Raw genomic sequence first — 18,660 nt, forward strand, 5'->3', positions numbered from 1 at the left:
CCAGGTCAACATTACATCACATTAATTCTGAGTCAGGTTTATGGCCACCTGATGAATGTCCAATACTTAAAAATAAAACAAAACAATAAGCTGAAAGATGCTAAAACACTTCGTAGAGCTGAAGGGACCTGCAGAGTTGCCTGATAATTCTCAGTGGGTTCATCGCTTTGTGCGACCCTTTCACATTACGTGTAGTCACTGTTAATGTAAAAATATGATTAGTGCAGCTTCAAAGTGCTTCAAATGTCAAAAATTGCAGTTTTATTTTATTTCACAAAGAATCGGGAAAAAAAGTGTTCAAAAGTTCCTTCTGCATTCTCACATTTAAGCCCCTAAATATCTGGAGAGAACAAAATTGGTCCCAACTACCGCCAAATTCTCAGATTAATGAATTTGATCCTAAATTCAGGGACAGGAGTAAAAGCATCTTATCTTCTTCTTACTATAGCTTTAAAAAAAATCCTATCTCTTCTAGGATTAGCAGAGCTGTGGAGCTGTACCAGTGTATTAATAGATTCTAGCTGATGACAACAAGGCAGACACATAAACACACTTTTTGGGAAGGATTTATGTATTTGAAATGCTTGACAACAAAAGAAATCTCTTTTTTAAAAATAATGAATTATTTAAAAATAATAATAAATTGATCAGGCTTTAAGTAGTAAGTTATTGCTTGAAATGACCCTAGCTTCTATATTTTATTCCTTTATTAAAAATGATATTTAAAGCTGCATACTGAAGATCCTTAATGATGAGACTGATCTGAGTGTCAGAGTTTGAGTTTACAGTGTTGTAAAACCATAATAAGACACTTTCGACGGTGCAGTCTACTCTCTGCATAAAGTGCAGTTTGAAAGCTTTGTTACCGCTGGTATCCAGCCCATTGCAGGTCCTACTCCCTGTGAATTCTTGGACTAAATCCAAGATTCATGAGTGCAACTCCAAGTCTACGTGATTAAAACGCCTCCTGCTCTGGAGTGTCGCAGTCTCTGCCTGTGTCCCACCCATGGGTGCACTCAGTTTCTTGGAGGCCCAAGGCAAAGCACAGCATGGGAACCCTGTAATTAAAACCGCAGCATCTATACCCCTCCTTCCCACTCACTGAAACTGGGGCAGAGCAGAGAATGCATTGGAGGGTTGCTGCTGGTTGTGAGGAACACTAGAGCTGATCTCTCCAGACTGAGGAAAATACACACACTGTGTTTTGATGCCGGTGAAACTTGTTATTGTTACCCTCAGAGTTCCCATATATCACAGGTCATAGGTGTCTTTTTAATGGTGCAGCTACTATGCCACAAGGTGTGAAATGGAAAAACACATGACAAAGTGCAGGAAGTGTGTATGTGTATGTGTATGTGTTTTTTTTTTTTTTTTTTTTACAAATGATGATAGGAACAGAAATAAAAAGGGAAGAGAGACGCACTGTGGTCCAGTGGAGCGTAGTATCATCCCAGTAATCTACCTCAGCACAGGAACAAGGGAAGTGCTAGAGCGCACCAAGAATAGCACCTTCCAGCAGAGATTGTGAGAGATAAACAGAACGCAAAATTTGCCTAACAGAATTCAGCTGCATAAGTGTTTTGTTTGGATTTAAATATTTCCTTTGAACACCTGCTAGAAACCAAAGACGGTTAAATCTCACGCAGACTGTTGAGGAAACATGTTCACTTCATGAAAAAGAGTGTGTGGGAATGAATAAACCATTGTCTGATGACAAACAACAGCAATACAATGTTGAGGAATTACAGAAACCTCAATGTCCACCTTACGTATGTCCATCTGTACTGTACTATAGTATCTGTGTTCTGTTGTGTTGGAGGCATTCATGAATGTAAACTCGCATACAGGGCTGCAAAAAAATGGTGAATTAATTAAAACTGCAAAGATTTAGATATGAAGTGGAAAGACCTTGAAAGGAAGCATAATATTTTTAAAACAAATATAAAGTACTCCTTAAGGAATCAAAAGAAATGATAGATAATCTCGGAGACAGAGGCACACTGCTCATTTCAGTCTCTCTTTGAATAACCATCCTTTACTTTCATAACTATTTGTGAAACTAATGCAGGATAACAAAGAGCAAGGCAGGCAACAGAACAAGACAGGAGATAAATCCATGCACCTTTAGTGACGGAAAGTTTTCCAACACACTATATATCATTAATCACACCCCAGTGTTGATTCTTTAGTTTCAAGAACAGAAGAGGGGAAAGCGTACTTTTGTCTGTAAGTGTTATAACCACTCGGCACAATGTAAATATTCAAACCAGGTAAGAGACTTTGGTTCAGTCACTTTGTCGTATTAATTCCATATGGATTTCTTTATTTGTTGGAGTAAAGCATAAGGCTATACTATTGATATTGTAGCTTAATTACTGACAACAAATCATGTGTCAAGATTAAAACCACCAATTTCTCAGTACTATCTGACTTATTCACTCTGTATGTGGCTCTTAACCCCATGCCCATTTCTTCCTACTTAAGGTATCTTTAAAACAGGCCACAAATAAATACTTTAATTTTTTTTTTTTTTTAAGCTAGTGAATTTGGGCACTACAGTTGGGAACTGTAGTGTTTGCAAACATTACTCAAACAGGAGTAAATCGTGTTTTGGTCTGGGACTATTTTCAGCAGTGGATTTGGTGCGTTTAGGAATATTTACGGCGGCAGGACAGTACATGTGGGACTGACTCAAAATAAACTACAGTGCTGTTGTTTATGGTCATGAGGGAATGTATCACTCTGTGCAACAGTGTGGCTCACTGATGTGTTTTTAATCGTTGTTGGACAACAGTGCAGATCTTTGACACAGAAGAAAAAGCTACACAGACAACACTCGTTCGTAAGGTTAATTAATTAAGACAAATATAGAATATCACCTTACCTTTCATTTAAAGCTGCAAATTTTTTGCACTATAGCTCACCTACTCTGTAACGACTTCTGCAGCAGAGCATCCACACCATGTTTGACAGTAAATATTTTTTTTTAAAATAGATCTTGAAATTTCTAATGTCACTGTGATTGTGTTAGTGAGTAAAATCTCCACTCGCTGGGTCTATCTAGAGCCATGGAAGATACACATCAGCATATGTTTGGATACAGAGATAAAAATACAGAGGCCAGTAATGTGACTTCCAGTTTTAAGTTACCACTGCAGTCGTCTGATTCCCTCTGACACCCCAAATCCTACACTGGTTCTTTGTGTCGAACAGGGCGATATATTAGAGTGCCCTGGAGACAGTGGGCTCAGTCCCACCCTCGCTTTGACGTGACACCAGCTGATTTACACTAATGACAAACTGGCTCTTCTTCTCTAGATCCGCAGCTCCCTGGGATTGACGGGAGTTTTGGCCTTGCTCGCCTCCAACCCTTATCTTGTTAGAGACAATTGAAAAAAGCAATCACCTGCAGATGCTGCATTGTGTCTGACAAACAAGGTAATGTAGCAGAGGACAACCAGCAACTGCTCTCTTCATCGCTCTCTCTCGCGCTCCTGCTTTTTTTTTTTCCTGTGCTGCACCCATCTTGAAACATTTATAACCACATCTCCTCTGACTATTGTGACTGCAAATAGCCTTCCCCACAATGTTGACCCTACACAGCCCTGGCGGCCAACTCTGACCGTCCACTCCTTCTCCCCTTTAAAAGAGCCTGTATAAAGCTTTCCCCTCAGCATCCCACACCAGGAAATGTTTTTGTTGGTCTGTTTCTCTCATTAAGCCTTTAGAAGAGAATTTGGGAGGTTGATAGTTGCTACAGTGCCGTTTCTCTTCCTGAACTAGTCTCCAACTTTGTTTACAGTCTGGGATAATTGAATGGCTCGGTAGATGGAAGTGCAGACTGGAGAGGCCTACGAATCAAAAGAGTGTAAACAATACTAATTTTGTCTTGATTAAAAATGTAATTAGAAGGATTGTGAGGAAATTTTGCTTAGTCTTGTGTGAACATTTTTTTTTTGAGTGAAATGATAATGTAACACGACATGCTGCTCTGGGGCTCTCCATTTGCACTCTGGAAAAAAACTTTTAACATAAGTGAAGTGTGTGAGGAGACATGCCTGAACGTAACACAAAGCAATACAGCCAATTAAAAGCATTGTGCTCCGTTCTTGCCGCAATGGAGCAGTTGATTACAAAGATAATTGTATTGGGGAGTGGGATTTAAAAAGCGAATTGCAAGTCTTGTCAGATAGTAATCAGTATGCAATCAGGAAAAAAATTACATGTGAATGCTCATGTAAATATTTCCACCACGGGTAATGCAACATACATTGAGACTGATGACCGCGCTCTCTAGAGAAATTAAGTTACATGTAATGTGTGTGCAGTAACATCTCATTAAGTTGCACAGTTCCCAATTAACAGCACCTGCATCCTACTAAAGATGAAGATGAAGATACAAAGCTAATTTGACCATCTCTTCTAAGTGCAACTTGGTCCAGACATTTCATTTGTTTCAAGAGTTTGTGAATCCCTTTGAGATAAAGCGTCCCTCCTCACACCAGCTCCGCTTCTCTCAGACTGTCTAATTCTGTTCATGAATAAAATGGTGGTGCACGTCCTTGATGATGTGTCGACAACACCCTCATGAGTATGAGCTCACTTCACAAAAGCCACTTCATTAAACTTTTTTAAAAATTCCTTTTTAGCATGACACCCCTCAAACAGGGTGATTATCTTTGGCAAGGCACCAGTGAGCCGCAGGAGCGCTTTGAAGACATTCCTCAGAGGATATAAATAGTGAATTTTTCCTTAGCACCCCCGTGCAGACAATAGGCTGATATGGAGCTGGTCAGCCTTCTTCTCACTAACCAGAGTTTTTTTTTCCCAGAGAAGCACAGGCATTTTCATGCAAGCTTCATCATGCATTCAACATTTCACACACACTTTATACAGTCTGAGGCTGTTTTGAAAATAGTGATGTGCAGCTCAAATATAGCCTTAAATTTAACCCGTTTCATTTTCATGTATGTAACCTCTAGCATTGTCTTCACTGTAAATTACTTTATGTATTTTTTCCCACGTGCATTAGCTTGCTGACTTGTTCATGCCGTGAATAATTTCTGTGTCTTTTTAACAAGTACAAAAGTTAGAGGATAGCAGAGGTAATAATTCGTATAGACTTTTCAAATGATAATACAGCTTTATAAAACAGAGGATTACAGCCTGAGGCATGGCTTGTAGATATTAAGATCTCTTATTGAACTAAAGAGATTTGGTGCCGGATGGAAGTCCAGCTCGACCTGCAATAACTGTGTCCAGAGATTCTATTTTTGAAGATAGAGGGAAAAGAGGATTCTTCCTCTATCATGTTTGCGACCATCACAGTCAGTTAGAAGTGCCTGAGTTTCATTTTATCATCTTTCCAGACAACTTTACATTTGTCAAAGAATAGAAAATGAATTTGGAACCATGATGAAAAAGACATTTGCAGGACAAAATAACCCAGATTTAAACTCCTGTCCCATGACACTGACATCAGGATGTGTAACAGAATTCTATCAGATCTCACAAGGTTTAAATATTTACTGACAAAATATTGAGCTATTGTGAGGTTGAAATGAAATATGCAGATTTATCCAATAGCGTTTGCACATGCAGGCCTCAGCTTGGCAATTGTTCTGGTGTGAGGTGGTGTGATGGAGTGATGGGGGTGTGAGATTAGACTCTTATATAAGTTGGGGGATTCACTGATAAGAAATGACTGAGAGCCTTGCTGGGGCTTCAATTGCAGCAAGCAAAGAAATATATGTGTGTCTGAATTTCCTGTAATAATGTCAAACATTTCAACCAGCACCACCCTGCACTTGTGATAAACCCTGTTTAATTTGTAGGATTTAATTTCATTTTTTTTTTCAGTGACACAGTCACAGGCAGTACTTGCTTGCTTATCTCCAAGCTTATATTTTATAGATGGTGGAGATTGATCTTCTCTCTATCTCGACACAAAACACCCACCGCGAACCAGCAGCCAGCACTGGAATGCAGTTACATTCATGACTTCACTTTCACTATGAAGTACCTCTTTCCTATAGCCTGCTGCAGAATAAATGATTGATCCAATACAAGGATTTTTTGTTCGAAGGTGCACATTTGCAGGACTTGTTATAGAATGACCTGTATATTAAAACATTGCATATCTCAAGTAGGATATATATATCTAATGATGAAATAACTGACCATATTTGACGCCTACATCAGATTTGCAACAACACAGTTGGACTAAAAATATTTGTCTTTTGTTTTGCTCCACCTTAGATTTTATTAATAGACATTTAAATGTGTACACAAGACTGGATGTTTTTTTTTTTTTCCAATATGATAAGAGTTACATCTAAACCATTCTGGGGAAGGGAAATATTCAGCCAAGAAGAATGAGTTCTAATAATATAATTCTTTCCCAGCACTGTTGAGCCAGAGAGGCAAAACACATGTGTCCCTTTCGGTGTTTATGTGCGTTTAGGAGTTCTGCATACGATTTTCTTGAAGGCTTTTCTGAAATCCCTGTTGAAAATAGTGTATATTATAGGGTTCACGGAACTGTTGCAGTAGCCAATCCAAAAGAAAAGGTTGAAAAGAGCGCCCGGGATGTAGCAGCTGTCTCTGCAGATAGCACGCAGGCTGTAAGTAAAGAAGAAGGGGAACCAGCAAAGTACAAACACCCCCATCACTACCGCCAGCACGAAGGTGAAGCGTTTCTCCCGCATCTGGGCCACTTTGGTCTTGTTGGCCGCGGCCAGCTGTGGTTGCCCAGCTGGGTTCTTCTGCTCCGGGTAGAGCTGTAACGCCCGGGCCGAAGCCCACGAGAGGCGGCAGTTCTGAGGCGGGCAGCAATCCGAGCCCTCCACCTTCCTCCGCTTGGTGAAGCGGTGATTGCGGGGTTTAGTATCCGACGGACAGCAGCTCTCCTCCAGGTCGATGTCATCGAGCTCCCCCTGCCTTTGCTGGTGGCTGCCCGAGCTTTGGCTGCTGGGGCTCTCCACCTCAAACCTGTCCTTCCTGACGAAACAGGTCTCTGACTGAGAGGGCTGCCTCTTCAGGCCGTTCTTGGCCACGAACACGGTGGACGAGCGCTGCTTGGCCACTTTATAGATCTTACAGTAAACCAGAATCATGATGAGACCCGGAGCGAAGAAGGACACCAGGCAAGACGAGAGGATGTACCAGGTCTCATCGTTCAGCAGACACTCCCGTTCGTCATGTTTGGTCATGAGAAGAGGAGGGAAGGAGATGATAGCAGATATTATCCACACTACAGCAATCATGGACTTGATGCGCTTGGGTGTCCGCTTTAGGTTGTAGCTGACCGCCTTTGTGACTGACCAGTAGCGGTCCAGGCTGATGGCGCACAGGTGCACGATGGATGAGGTGCAGAACAACACGTCCAGAGCCAAATAGAAGGCGCACCAAGTACTTCCAAAGTACCAGTAGCCCATAACCTCATTGGCGAGAGAGAATGGGATGACCAGCGTGGCCACCAGGATGTCCGCTGATGCCAGAGAGACCAGGAACAGGTTCTGAGGCGCACGGAGAGCCCGGCTGGTCAGCACCGCTACAATCACCAACACATTACCCACGATGGTCACCGAAATGATCACAGTCACCACCACGATGATGAGCGCAGTGGCTGCCTCCGTGTGCGGCAAGGCGCGCGGTGCGTCCGTGTTGTTCTCATGGTTGGAAACGTTTTCCACAAACAGATTCAACCGGGTTAAATCCATGCTGGCTCCACTTTGTCCTTTCGTATCATTTTTTTTGTTTTGCACCCTTTGCCCTTCCAAAACAGCTAAGACGGGGTGCGCTGCGCTGCCTTCCACTAAGGCACGGAGATATACGCGTAATGCTCCTGCTCAGCCCAAATAGAGTGTAGCCCGCTAAAGACACAGTGCCTAAAGAGACGTGTCCTCTCAAATGGCAAAACCCTCATCACAGGTCCTCCAGATAGTGCCGAAGCGCACATCGAGTTCCGATTACATCACACATGCGAGAAGAACCGAGTTCCCAATCCACTGGTCCTCGGATAGCATCGCCTTGGAGATGCACGGGAGATGCACACTGCTGGTGGAATGAATGCCCATACAGGAGTGAGGTGACATCACTCGGCGGACTAATCCATCTCTAAACTTAAAGGAGAGAGAGAGAGAGAGAGAGAGAGAGAATTTTTTTAGACTGTTGGGTTTTAGATTTCTTTGAAAGTGGAAGTGTTTCACTTGAGAGGAGCCCTTGAGCTTGTTGTGTTTCATTTCATACACTCACATTTCTTTTTTTTTTCTTTTTTTGCTGTTTAGCTTTTCTCGGCATTACAGATACAGCATGCAGGGAGTGTATTGCAGAAAACAAACATCTTTCCATTGTCATCATTTAAAATGATTTTTTTTAAAAACGTTTTCATGCCACTGGCAGTGGTATGACAGGGACCTTTGGGTTGACATGGCCATTAAGGGGGGTCACTGATGGATGTGGTGGTAAAATAGCACAGCTTGAGGTTTCTCTGAACTTTAACAGCCCTGCAGGCCTACTAATTAGGAGACCACTGTTTTCAAAGTAAAAGGGCTTTAATGCAACACTGATTGACTGATCTGCACTTGAATTTTGTCTCTGAAATTTAGAGACACATTTTTCATACTCCACCTCTCTGATGGAGGCATAGCCTTGTTTGTATGCAGCCTCAGTCTTTTCCATTATTCATACACTCTATGAATTGTTTTATGGTGGTACAGATGGAGGTGACCATAATACCTGTTGCTGAGAAGCCTGCCTCTGTTTGCTCTGGAGGCTCAGTTATACAACATGTACGCAGCGGTGTTAGGCAGCCGGTCATATGGCCAGGGGGATATTTACCAGTCGGGAGTGGTACAAAAAGATGGACACATGGCCAGTCGGGGGTCGCTGTGAAATAAAACTATGAAATAAAAATGCTGTCGAGCTGACGAGCAGACTGTACCTATGACGCACAGACGCACTTCAGTCATTTTGGAAATAAAAAAAAAAAAAACCATTTGTAAAGTAAATAGCATCTGCTGGAAGCCTGTCACTATGGGATTTGCAGTCCAGCTAAAGCTGTGTGATGAATGCCAACATTAATGTTAGTGTATGTGCGTGCATCTGTGTTCATCCTTGAGAGTTGTCCAGGACTCAGTAAACACATCCTTCAGTGGCTGCAGTGAGATGAAACACAGACAGAGTTACTGTAGATTTGGAGGAGGAAGTGGAGGAGGATTCGGACTGCCTAGCTTGTTTCCCTCTCTCTTCCCTCTCTTTCTCTCACTCTAATCTCACTCCGCTGGATGAACACTAAAAACAGCGAAGATCATCTAAAGGGTGACTGTCACCATATATCAGTGGTTTGTAGACATTCCCTTAAGGGCCTACCTGCTGCAGAAAAACAGAAAGAACACTGACCTCAGTAACCAGCATCCTCCAACATAAACATGCTCTTTACAAGCACAAAAACAGAGAGCTTTGTTTTTGTTGTGTCTGACTGTATAACCTGAGGGTATCATACAATTATAATTATTACAAATGAGCAAGTCCTGTCATCCAACCCTCTGATGAAAGATACAATTACTCACGTTTTATTGCTTTTCATCTGGGAGCTTTTCTTAACATTAAAGAGACATTAATAAATTTATGGATTTTTTTCCAAAGCAAAGGACAGACCAGACAAAGCCAAAAAGTCTCCGCAGCTGTTTAAGTTATGATTAAATCACTGATTTATTTAGTGAGCTACAAAAGTGATGTATACTCATAAAGTTGTTGTGCACTATGCAACTGAAAATCTCACAATACTCTGCACCTGTAACTTTAACCATGACAAAAACAGAAATTATGCAACAATCCTCTTTTTTTCTGCTTGCAGGTGCTGACAAAATGTTTTGTCTTGTTATTGCACTAACCGTACTTTCTACACAGAGCACTGCAGACAATTGTTCAGGAAAGAACAAAACTCTCTCAACAATACTCTTGTCCTCTCTAATCCAAAAATTGATAAGTAAAGAACATACGGTTACGTAATGTTAAATATCTCCGGAAACCTTTCAATATGCTTTGTGTTATGAGGTAATACACAACTCGCTCGCACTGACACACACACACACACACACACACACACACACACACACACACACACACACACACACACACACACACACACACACACACACCCAAGCACTTTCCTCCATTTCATATATATCATGAAAATATGCATACTGTATATATGTGCTGCACATGTACTGTGTGTCCCAAAAAAACAAAGAAATATAAGAAAAGGAGAAAAAACACATACACAGAAACACAGATCGTACACATGCAAATACCCATTCCTTGGGTATTGTATACATACATTTGCTCTTTATTATATACTGAATATCTTGACATAAGGCTCTTGAAACTGTTTTGATGTTGTCACAGAAAAATTATTTCGTAATCTCAGGAAAACTAAATATGAAAAATAATCACACGCATGTTCCCTCCAGCCTTCTGTACTTTCTATTCTGAGTAATACAACAATACCCAGCATCCTGTCGCTTTGGATCCTGCTTCCTGTTATGATGCAGGCACCACAGTGAGTGAGTAGTGGACATATACATACAAGCCCGTCCTGTGCGGCTGATGGTTTTGCCACGAATCAAATCTCTCACCAACCGATCGTCCAATTGAAAGTTTAAGCCATCAGACAAAACTAATGAGCTGGTTGGCATGTTACATGTTTGACATCTTTGTGACACACATGACCCCTCCGTGGCGCAGATGCCAGATTCATTTACTATCACATTTTGAAATATTAGCAGCAATCTGAAGCCACAGAAGCGTTGGGAGCACAACAAACATTTACCAAGTCACCAAAACGGCTTTAATCTCATAAATCATTGGGTATGCAACGTGATTTGACAACTTGTCCCGCTGCCAGCAGGTAATGTTTTCAGTGATGAGGTTTTAGCGATAATTACTGCTCTCAGAAATTATTCATTAGCTCAGCAGTGACTATGAATTTGCTTGCTAACATTTTTGGCTTCACTGCCAAATAACTGCACCTATTGTGAGCTCCAAACACACACTTTTTCTCATTTTATAGGGTGAGGGCTGAGGTACTTGTGGATACTTTTTAGCTGCAACTAAAACAGAGTGTGGTGGTTAGGCGCTCGCAGGAAACAAACCGGAGAGGTTGCCTCTCTTGATTAGCCTTTATGGGTAAAGCCGTTGTTAAAAATATGGCATGCTGACATATGATGATCCTGATAACTCTGTTTGCTGACCATATAAGACTGTGTAGATAAAAAGAAAAAGATCCATGAGAGGGCAGCCATATACAGAAGCAACCGATGGCTGTGCTTTCCTAGCTGTCTCAATCCTTTCACCTTCCTGTTTTCTTCTACGGAGGCTGTCTAGGCTGGATGTGAGCAGAACCCACCGCTGCGTTATGCAACATTCCAGGAATAAATGGCCCGAGGTGGTGTGTGAAAACCTCATCTCAGGTTGCTGGTGATTTGTTATAGTAAACATTTTCTTCAGGGAATTCAGCCTGCAGAAATTCAGACGTGACCCTGCATGATTACTTAGATACTGTATATGCATACATGTTTTCGTGTGTTTGTGTGTGTGTGTGTGTGTGTGTGTGTGTGTGTGTGTGTGTGTGTGTGTGTGTGTGTGTGTGTTTGTGTGTGTGTTTGTGTGTGTTACAGGATCCTTGGCTCTTGTTGATGTGTATACTTAGTGAGATAGCGTACAAGAGAGTGGGAGGGGACTCTGTTTATGTGTGTGTCACAGCCACACTGTTATTCACGTGTTCTTTTTTCAGAGATCACACTTACCACGTCTCCCACCTCCTTCTAGTGCTGCTATTGCTGTCAGTAGGCTCGGCAGGTCTGGATAAATACACGACTGCTGACCTTTGCTGTGTCCCAGACAAACAAGAATTCCCTGAGATTTTTCCACAGCTTTGGACAAAAGCGCATTGGAAATTAAGGAGCGCGACCGGGTTAATGAAGCCCTGAAGGTCACACATGTCAGCACATTATAGCATGGGACGGCTTTTCATCAGGGAAATTTTTAAGGCTCAAAGGGCAATAAACATATTGCCAGTTGAACAAATTGGACATTTCAACAAACATTAACAGTTGTCTCTTTTTAATCATTTCAAATACATGACATAATCCCTGTAGATAATTAAAATAACTTTGAATACATTTAAAAAAGGAAATTGTCAACTTGTTTCATCTGCTCCTCTTTGAATTGGAATGAGCTTTAAAGGGCTTCATTTTGATAAACAGTCATAATGGTTGTGTACACATGCAGCAGAGCAAGGCGCTTTTAAAATTCACTTCCAAGACCAGAGAGAACAGGCTTCCTGCAGAAACACTTCACCAAATTAGTTCCCTCACCTCATTTTAAGAGAAAGGACACACCTGTAGCTGGTGGCTCATGTTCAGGGTGTTTGGCGTGACTAGGTTAACTGCATGGTGGGCCTTTGGCCAGAGCTTAAAATTAAGAAAATTGATGAGGAATAAGAGGCAACAAGTGAGTATGAGGGCCTTAAACGAATCAAGCTGTATTTTGTCCAAGTGGTAGGCTCTATTCCCTGCGCCGTCAGTCCTTCCATCTAATATCCTTTGCTCGCAAAACTTTAAAATCTACCTATTAGCTTAATTTTTGAGTCACTGAACAAGTGAAGCAATGACTCAGAACTCTGATGATTCAGATCACATTATAATTTGGTCATTGTAATAAACTATTAAACATGAGTCAGATGACGTAGACTAAAGAGAGCATAGGTTGTGAAGGCTCTACTAATATGATTTCATTCATTTAATCTATAGATGGAGCATATTTACACTGAGAATGGGCTCAAAAGGCATAGTAACGCTAATTACACATGACAAGGCACAATTGTTCGATGGATGAAAAATAGATGAAAAACATCTTTTCTTAGATTCACACATTGTGAGCATAAAATGTTGGGCACGTGGGGTGAAAAGAAAAGGCATGTTGCCACCAAAATTAATTCTGTACTTTGTATTTTTTGTGAGGAATTTGATCATGAATGAATGTGTTGGACAAATTTAAATTTTGACCTGCTGGTGGTGCTATAAGAGTTCATCACTGTCATCACGATACATGGCTGACCGACCACATGACTGCCAGCGCAAGAACCCTTACTATTACTAGAAAACTACAACAAAAATTTTATTTGACTTACAGGCATGGCAAGTCAAACACTCTGTCACACCACTTGATACTAATGCATTGTAGCGATTACATTTTATCTAACAAATCCCATATTTAAACGTTATCAAAACTAAGATGGCGACCTTGGTAAATATTTTACCCTCTATACGTCAAATGTCACTGTGGGCATTTCAGCATGCTGATGTTAGCATTTAGCTCAAAGAACTGCTGTGCTTCCATACAACCTCACATTGCCACTAGCATGGTTGTAGACTTAGTCTTGTTATAAAATGCCCGAGTTTTCATGAGTTTTCACACTTGTGGCTCTGTGATACAGAGAAAGTTGTATAAGCTTTCTGCAGTAGGCAACTCTGAATTAGATTAAGTTCCTCATGGTCCCTGTACTCAAGTGTCAGCTGCAAAAATTAAGTACTACCAAGCTCTTAAATCTTCAACTAATTGGAAAAAAACACCAGTGAGTGGCTTTGGATAAAAACGTCTGCCAAATGAGTAAATGTAAATGTAATCTCCACAATTTGCCACTTTTTTGACTCTGCGGTGTACAAATCCTAGCTGTTGAAAGTGAGCTGTTATTATTCAAGTTGTCCCTCTGCATCCAGCCACCGGGCCAAGTACTCATTAGAGCATTCATTATGAATTTGACATTGACCTTGTTTTCTGTTAGTTTTGCGTCAGCCTGCGAAGCACAATTGTGCCTTTTTATTATCACAGAAAAAAATCTCTGTTTATTACCCGTGAGCATTTTTGTTGGCACACGGTGCTGCCCTCTCCGATACTGCACATTATTTATGGTAATAAAAAATGAGAAAGAGGAGGAAAGAAAGAGAAAGAGGACCACTTCTGGTATTATTAATCTTGTTTTTTCATGAATGATTTACCAGTGGTTTTTTTCCAATTGTTTGAAAGTGAGTTTCTATATAAATATCCTAAAGATCACAGATAAAATCCACAAGGCAAACTGTTATTGCATACAGAACACATACTAGAACATAAGGGGCATGATGGGGTTTTTGTTTTATAAAACAAGATCAGTCTTATGTCAGTCTTACCAATATTTCTCTGAGGCATCTGATCACTATCAGATTTGTAGTATAATCGAGGCTTCCACTTGAAATGAAACAGTAGCTCACAAACTTCAAATAACCACGAAATTAATCCTGTGTTATAAAAACAATCTATGCTTTAAGTTTTTTTTTTCACTTGATGTTGCTAGACTGTGCTTTATTATAGCAACAACAAGGGAAGAGGAGGAGGCTCCAGCCACGAGAGAGGCTGCTCTCTAGCAGAGTAAGGCATCTTAAAAATAATACATGACACACGTCTTTGATTCTTGAGGTGTTTATAGGTATTTACAGTGTTTTGGTATCTGCCAGATTTTCCCTCTGACCTGGGCTGTGGTCGAATAGTCAAAAAAAAAAAATTACATCCCATGTCCTTTCCCAACCACTTTTCCTTGATGTCAATGGAAAACGTCATGAGGTCAAGGAAAGATGTGAAGGAGAATTCATAAGGATTTAGGAAAAGACAACTGCCCTGCTAAGAGGATCTGGCTGCACTTTCCCAAGGCCATGTAATTAGGCGACGGCAGATGTCATTGACATGTGTCGCTTTAAATTTTGCTGCCACAAGGAATTGTGGGACAGCATTATCTGTAAATTGTGTAAACTGCAGGTAACCATTGCAACAATATATCTGCTTGAGCCTGAGTTTGCCAGATAGTAACTCTGACTGAAATTGACCTAGCCATGAGTTACAGTGACCACGAACAAACTCTGAAAAAGGGATTATTGTATATAGTATCTCCATTTTATGCTACTTTACATTTCTACTTCACTACACTTCAGATGAAATATTATGCTCCACTACATTTATTTGAAAGCTACAGTTACTAAGTACTTCAGATTAAGATTTTAAATAAATAAATAAAAAATGTGAAAAGTTTATAAAATACAAAGATTGTTTTAGATTAAACCAGTGAGGCTCAAACCAGTAGTAGGGGCACTAGGTCAGATATCTGAGTTGAAGGCAGTTCCATCAAATAAGGTATTTCCTTTCTAAAAATCTCAGATGGGTTCATTTAAATAACTATTTTATGCACAAAGAGGCAAAAAACACGATATTAAAAAGCCCTGAAAAAACTATTTCAGATGGGTTTAGCAGAACCTTTTTATTCTTTCCTCTCCCATTCATCATCTTATGACCCCCATATTTATCTTGTGACCTTTGTTGGGGCTCAACCCGAAGGGTGGGACACACTAGAAAAATGCTGCTTATGCATTGATGCATCACTATCAACAATCTAATAATGGAAAACACAATAATACGTCAGTCACAGGGACCCTTTCTCTGTGGAACAAGTACCTTTACCTGTAATACTTTTGAGTTTTGCAGGTAATATATTCTGTACTTTGACTTGAATAAGAGTTTGGGTTTCCTGTAATGACGAATTTTTACATTGTTTTATTGGTACTTTTTATTTAAGTAAATCATCTGAGTACTTCTTTCACCACTGTGGAACACTGCATAAATATTTTCTTTCTGTAAGTAACAATGGTGTAGGCAATAAAGCTAAAGTTATGACATAGAAAACCATGTACTGAGAGAAGGAAACCCCTTTACCTCGTCTGTTAATTTTGAATATCAGAACACCCTTGGGTATTATGACACTTGTTTATTATGATTTAGCCATCACTCAAACAGACTCTTTGAAAAATTATTCATCCCTTTAAAACTACTTTCACACTGTGCCAAGAGTGTGCAGTGCCTAGAAAATGTGTTATTTATTTGAAGAGTTGTGCAAATACTAGATTTGTTGAGCAGCCTGTCTCCAAGTATTAATGATGCTGACTGCACACTGAAAACAATTATGACTGTTTTTTGGACACATTCCGCCCGGAGGATATTTGTTCACCAATTCTTTATTCAAGTATTGTTCATTCTCTGCTAAATGTGATTAGACAGCAGATGTGACCTCTGACTTACTGCAGCAGAAAGTGCTGGCTAACACCTCTGTCTGTGTCACAGAGAGCCGAGACTGTCTGGCTGGGACAGGACGGAATAAACACAGTTGTCGCTAACTAAGTGTCAGCCCTCAATTCACACAGATAACTGTCTTATTTGGTCCTCCTCTGTGATGGCTTTATCTCTGATGAACAAACTGCTTGTCCTTATACTGATTGATGATTCTGTTGCTGTTATCCACCTTTTCTGTTTCGGCATGTTGCTGAACATAGACATTATTTTGTACCCTATGTTCTAGGAAATCCCTCACACTCCAATTATATACCCCACTTTTTTGTTTACATTCTTCTGTGAAATAAAGTATACCTGCTCCTCTTTGTGCTGAGCGAGGACCCTGACTGCAAACCCTCTGTCCCCTTTAGTTTTCAGGAACAGATGAAAGTCCTGTGCCCGAGGATCTCAAAGTACGTACCGGTGCGTAGGGTACTAAAAGGTCAGAGATAGAGCAGGGAGAGAGGCCATGAATAGCCTTACAAGTTATTGGTAAGACCCCCCCTCCACCTCCCTTTCAGTTTTTTATTTACTATGAAGTTGTTTCAGAAAAGGTAGCTGCAGATTTATAATGCAAATGGACTGTACCACTAGTCAAACGCTTGAAGAAAAACAGTAGGCAGTTAATACACTATTTAGCTGATCAAATGAATTCCAGATTATGCATTTTGATTTCACAGCCTGCCTTGAAAACAAAGACTTGCACAGTTTTCTATTTTCAGTCCAATGCTATTCACAGATCTCCTCAAACATTTCTATCTGAAGCCAGCTGGCCTTAAATTAGACATCTCTGATTCCCAATGCAAGTAACTACTAATGAGTACAGAGATGCTTTTGTTCACCTTTTAAAACAGGAAACCGCATGCTCTGTTGCAGATAAAGTATTTCATCCTTAATGTCCATGTATGGGCAGCAGAGTGACTGGAGATTTAAAACGTCTCCATAGCTCTCCCCCTCTGTCTAATTGAACTTGGACCACCTTTTCCAGCTGAATTAGTATTGATGTCGGGGTAATATTTGTGTTCTCGGAACTAATGAACAAAACGCAATGACGTGGACTGACTGACAATAACGATTTGGCATCAACCACTGTTGTGTGTTGGACATTACTACCCATATAATAACTTGCTGCTTTTATCAGAAATTTATCGAATAGTTTGTTTTCAAACTGAAGCCAAATGTGTGCTCCAGAATTCATAGAATCTGACACTCTGAGTATAAAAGATAAGGACTATTTCCAAAATCCAGACAGATGATGCGACATATTAAACAAGGCTGTAAACTGACAAAATCCAGACAGAAAGTGGTGTGCGCAGACTTTAACAGACACACAGTTTAACAGACACACACTTTAACACACACAGCCTTTACATCTTGCAGTATATACACACACGTTATTCCTTTCTCTCCGTATCCATCCCTATAAAGTTTTTTACATTGCTGAATAGGTGTCAGGAGGTTCTGAATGGCTGACTATGATGACTCATCCTGCCTGGTATTCCTCACAGGGTGTAATGGCTGGAGCCATCTGAGGTTAATAACTCCTTTCATTCAATTACATGAGAATGCAGTATATAAAAAAAAAAAAATTAGATTTCTATGAAAAATAAGCACAAGTTACAGAATAATATTTTCTCTGTTCCTGGAATATTTCCTGTCCACCACGCATGCATTTGAAAAAAAAAAACACAACAAAAAACGACCAGAATTTTTTTTTTGCAGAGATATATTGCACTTTACAAAATGACGCAACATTATATACAAGGCTATAAGCTTACAATAGTTCATTGTGCATTATTTTGACAGCTTAAGCAATGTGCTTATCACAATTACAGTGTTCTTATCAACTCAACACAACAGTATATGTCTCACAGCTCTCCATCAAAAGGAAGCAGCTTTTAGTGATCGCATGCACCACAAAAAACACTCAAAGCTTTGATAACAGGAAAGCAAGCTGTGAAATACCGTGTTGCAATGGGTTAAATAATGGCCTTGCAAATACAGAAATGCATTACATCTTTTTCCTGCATCCTACTCAGTCCTGGCACTGTGGGTTTATATCACTATAACACAACGGGTCTTTATGACAGTGTGTTTTTACATGTTTCCTGTTCACTCAGTGAACACTGCAGTGGAGTCCGCTGGAGGTTCACAGAGTATCAGAAATGCTTCCCCAGTGATCAGAGAAGTTATAGGAAGACAAAGACAAAGAAAGCATTAGGGCTGGAGTCTCTGTTTGAATGATGTGTCTCACTTCATATCATCACACAGACACAACAACAGACCACTCTTTGCAAAGGACACAAAATACAACAGCCTCTTCTCACGTGCACAGTGAAATAATAGGTTTGAGGAGTGAATTAGACCAGATAAATACTTGTTTATTCCTTAGTACAGGTCTAATTCTGAGCTGTAAGTAGCTCTCTTCACAGTTCACTTTTGGGGAAATTCCTATGAAGAATT

At 40.3% G+C, this 18,660-nt stretch overlaps 1 protein-coding gene across 1 annotated transcript; it reads right to left on the reverse strand.

The window, feature by feature from the left end:
* Window positions 1-6,239: 6,239 nt before the first annotated feature.
* Window positions 6,240-8,056, reverse strand: adra2db (adrenergic, alpha-2D-, receptor b). Its single transcript, XM_040119343.1, has one exon. The coding sequence runs from the start codon at window positions 7,719-7,721 to the stop codon at window positions 6,450-6,452; it is 1,272 nt and encodes a 423-aa protein (XP_039975277.1). The 5' UTR covers window positions 7,722-8,056; the 3' UTR covers window positions 6,240-6,449.
* Between the last annotated feature and the right edge of the window lie 10,604 nt (window positions 8,057-18,660).

Source organism: Xiphias gladius, chromosome 23, assembly GCF_016859285.1.
Source record: "Xiphias gladius isolate SHS-SW01 ecotype Sanya breed wild chromosome 23, ASM1685928v1, whole genome shotgun sequence".
In the NCBI taxonomy this organism is placed as follows: Eukaryota; Metazoa; Chordata; class Actinopteri; order Istiophoriformes; family Xiphiidae; genus Xiphias; species Xiphias gladius.